A 3,886-nucleotide genomic window follows, 5' to 3' on the forward strand; every position below is an offset into this window, starting at 1 on the left:
ATCTTAGTGCTGGAAAATGGGCTATCAGTATTATTGGGGTCCAATCTGGTAAGAAAAGTGGAGGCTCAGAGAAGTTCAGTGGTTTGCCAGGCCATACAAGCAGTAAGGAGTGAAGTGGGTTGTGAATTAGGACTTCTGGACACCCAAACTCACACAGAGGTAGGCTTCTGAAGTCACCCCCTCAGAACAGAGGAGCAGATTGGTCCCAACCACTAGCCAAGAAATTCTTTGAACATCAAATAGCATTAGCCCAATAGCTGGGGGGCACTAACTGTTGGTTTTAATTATAAGTCAGCCAGGCCTCATTTCTTCCCATCCTGCAAACTTGGGACTCCACCCTCACCCTTGTGTGGGCACCTGGGGCCAGAGTGGGGTGGGGTGGGGATGGGGGCGGCATTACTTCATCCTAATCCAAAGCTCCTGCTCTCTTCATCTACCAGACAATTCCCTCCAAAGCTCTAGTCACCTGACAAGTTGAAATTGTCAGGGACTGGCATTTGAATGAGAAGCAGATTCAGTCTGATCTTGCAAAGAACATACAAATATCCCCTGCCAGGTCCCATCTGAGATCTCTGAGAGAGAGTCCCGTCTGAGTCCCAGTGCAGCCTGAATGACTGGGAGTTCCCCAAGCCAGGTAAACTGTGTGATTCAGTTGACAGTCTTCTATGCGTACCTTGCATCAAGTTTACTGTTGGTAATTCTCTCATTTTTCATTACTTTGTTTTTCATATGTAGATGTAAATTTTCTTGTTGAATAAAAAAAATGATTTTTGTGTGTGGCCTTCTTTAAATTCACACACTTCTTTTTGAGACAGGGGCTTGGCTATGTGTGTCTCCATGCCTGCCTCCTTTTCTTTTTCTTCTTACTAACTCATTTTTACCAAAATTTACATTTGTGACTGTAGAAAGTAATTTCTATAGTAATTTCTATCTACATTGGGGAATTTGAGGAACTCCACAGGAGATTCAAACAACTGGAGTTGCATTTCATGCCCTGTAGTCACCTTATTTAGGCAATACTCAGATTTGAAATCAGGGCCTCAGGGATTGCTAGACTTGCTACACAGCCACGTCACCACCCCTAGTTTTTGTTTTGTTTTTTTTTCTCGTTTTGAGATTGGATCTTGCTATGTAGTCCAGGCTGGCCTTGATCTCTCAATCCTCCTTCCTCAGCCTTCTAAGTGCAGTGATCTACAGGCCTGTACTATCCCTGGCTTCATACCCTGTAGTGTGTATGTACGTGTGTGGTGTGTGCCAGTACCTAGGCTTGAACTAAGGGCCTTGGTGCTGTTTCTTAGCTCTTTTGCTTATAGCCAGTGCACTTGAGCCACAGCTCTGCTTTCAACATTTTGATGGTTAATTGGAGATTTAAGAATCTCAGACTTTCCTGCCCAGGGCTTCAAATTGTGATCTAGGATTACAAGCCTGAGCCACAGGAACCTGACTATACTCATCTTCCTACCCCCTAGACTGACTCAGCTGACCCCTTTGCCTGGTGTTCTATCAACTGAGCCATGCCTCCAACCTCTGGTCACTTTTTAAAATTAGCATGAATTGAACAGAGGAGCTTCAGTGTGATATTTAGAACACAAAATACCCACCCCTCTTCCTGTCTCCCTCTTTCGGTGGGTTTCAAAACAGTATTTTCTTACATACACATATGCTTCTGAAATATTCACCCTACTCTATCTTCTGGTACCTCTCCCAGAAACACCCCTTTCATAAATGTTTTGCTGTATGGAAGTTTGAATTCAGGGTCTTGAGCTGGCTGGCACTGTACCACTTGATTCCTTCCTCCTGCAAAGTGTGTGTGTGCCAGCAACACGGATTGAACTCAGAGAACCATGCACTAAGCTTCTCCACTGCTGCCCTGCTCCTGCCCGCCTGCCCCCCCCCCCCCCCCCAACAATTGGACTTCCACCATCTGAGCTTTGCCTCCAGTTCTTTCACCTTTTCTTTGAGGGGGGAAGGCTGCTTAGTCTCTCGCACTTTCTGCACTCCCAAATTCCAGGTCTCAGCCTCCTAGTCACCAGGATTACAGGAGTGAGCCACCTAGAACCCCAATCTCTCACCCCAGCCCCTTTATTTCCAAGGTGCACAAAGAAAACCAGAGTCAGAATCAAATCAACCATTTTTATTCTCAGCCATACATGTTATAGAAACAGGAATGGAGCCTGGGTCTGGGATGTGAAAAAGAAAAACTTTAAAAAAAGGTTTGTACAATGGCTCTATTTACACGTGGGGGCAGGGGATCCCCACATCAGGCGCAGCAGCTGCACTTCTCAGATGCTTCTTTGCAGACACAGCCCTGGGCACACTTGGCACAGCCCACGGGGCAACAGGAGCAGCAGCCTGCGGGGGCGGGGGCAAAGGAGCAGCAGACCAAGTTAGCGTTTGGGGGTAAAGGAAAAAGGACCCCCACCCTTTGCCGTAATCGGGGTCTCGGTGCCGGCCAGGTGCCACGATAACACCCCCAACCCAGCTTCCCCACAGCTAAAGTTCTCCCGAGGATGGCTAGGCAGAGGTAGGGGACCGCGAAGGGGAGGGCAGAGAGAACGGGACCCCAACTCACTCTTCTTGCAGGAGGTGCATTTGCACTCTTTGCACTTGCAGGCGCTGGCGCAGGCGCAGGGTCCTTCTGCAAGGAGAAAGGTTGTAAAGTCAGTCTCAGACACGTGAACGCGGGCTCGATCCCAAGTCCCAGGTCCCACAAGCAATTCGTGGGGAACTCGGGCGGGCAAGCCACTAATTCAACAGCTTGTTAGTAAAAAGGGCTGCGGATCGAGGGTGCTGAGAAAGAAGCCCCGCGAAAGGGCCCGAAGTTTCCCTCCTGGCTCCCCTTACCAGTAGCGCAAGAGCAGTTAGGGTCCATGGCGAGCGCAGCGGTACGGGTGCGGAGACAGACACGCAACGAAGAGCAGAATTCGGAACCGAAGGAGGCGTTGTGGGGCGCAGCGCGCGCGCGCTGACTTTATAGCGCAAGGAACCGGGCCGAGCGCAAAGGCTCCGCCCGGGCGGGTGCCGCCCCCCCCGGGCCCCCGCTGAGTCACGCGCGCTGCGCACGGCGCCGGGCGCACTGGGTGCAGAAGGGGAACGCGCCGTGCTGCCCTCGGTACCGGCGCCCGCCCCGCCCCTCAGACTGCGAGCGGATCACTCGGGCCGCACGTCTACTCTGCCTTCCCTTTCCCCTCGGGCCGTGCGCGGACCCCCCGTGCCCGAGCGGGGTGCACATTACCCCCGGCTGTGTTGGAACCTTTAGTGCGGGCGCTGAGCCCACTCCCTTGGGCCGCGTGTGCCGACCCCTGGGCCGTGTTCGGATTTCTCGGGCTCGGCGCAGCCCCCGTCCCCTCTGGCCCTGAGTAATGGGAACTCCCAGTTCTGGGCGCGGATCCTACGCCTTTGGGCGTGGACGAATTTCCCTCCAGGTTGTGTGAGTATCCCTGGGGATGGGGGGGGGGGACTGACCCGCCCCCTCGGGCAGTGTGTGCGGACCCCTTCGGGCGGTATGCGGAAGCCACGGGCCAGGCACTAAGCCATCACGCCATCCCCGCCCCCGCTGTGTGCCGCCCCAGGGCGCTGCGTGCGGATCCACGGGGCCGTGTGCCAACCCCGCCCCCGTTGAGCCGCGTGCGGATACCAGGGGCAGTGCGCCGACCCCGCCTCCTAGGGCAGTGTGCGGCTACCTGGGGCCGTGCGCCCATCCCCGCCCCCTACGGCCGCGTGCGGATACGAGGGGCCGTGCGCCGACCCCGCCTCCTAGGGCCGCGTGCGGATATCTGGGGCCGTGCGCCGACCCCGCCTCCTAGGGCCGCGTGCGGACACCTGGGGCCGTGCGCCCATCCCCGCCCCCTAGGGCCGTGTGCGGATACCTGGGGCCGTGCGCCGA

General features: G+C 54.9%; 1 protein-coding gene across 1 annotated transcript; it reads right to left on the reverse strand.

The window, feature by feature from the left end:
- Nucleotides 1-2,119: 2,119 nt before the first annotated feature.
- LOC125358423 (metallothionein-2) lies at nt 2,120-2,974 on the reverse strand. Its single transcript, XM_048355546.1, has 3 exons — nt 2,845-2,974; nt 2,573-2,638; nt 2,120-2,352 (listed from the first exon to the last, which is right to left on the reverse strand). The coding sequence occupies exons 1-3, from the start codon at nt 2,870-2,872 to the stop codon at nt 2,261-2,263; spliced, it is 186 nt and encodes a 61-aa protein (XP_048211503.1). The 5' UTR covers nt 2,873-2,974; the 3' UTR covers nt 2,120-2,260.
- Nucleotides 2,975-3,886: the final 912 nt, after the last annotated feature.

The sequence above is a fragment of the Perognathus longimembris genome, chromosome 10, assembly GCF_023159225.1.
Source record: "Perognathus longimembris pacificus isolate PPM17 chromosome 10, ASM2315922v1, whole genome shotgun sequence".
Lineage (NCBI taxonomy): Eukaryota > Metazoa > Chordata > Mammalia > Rodentia > Heteromyidae > Perognathus > Perognathus longimembris.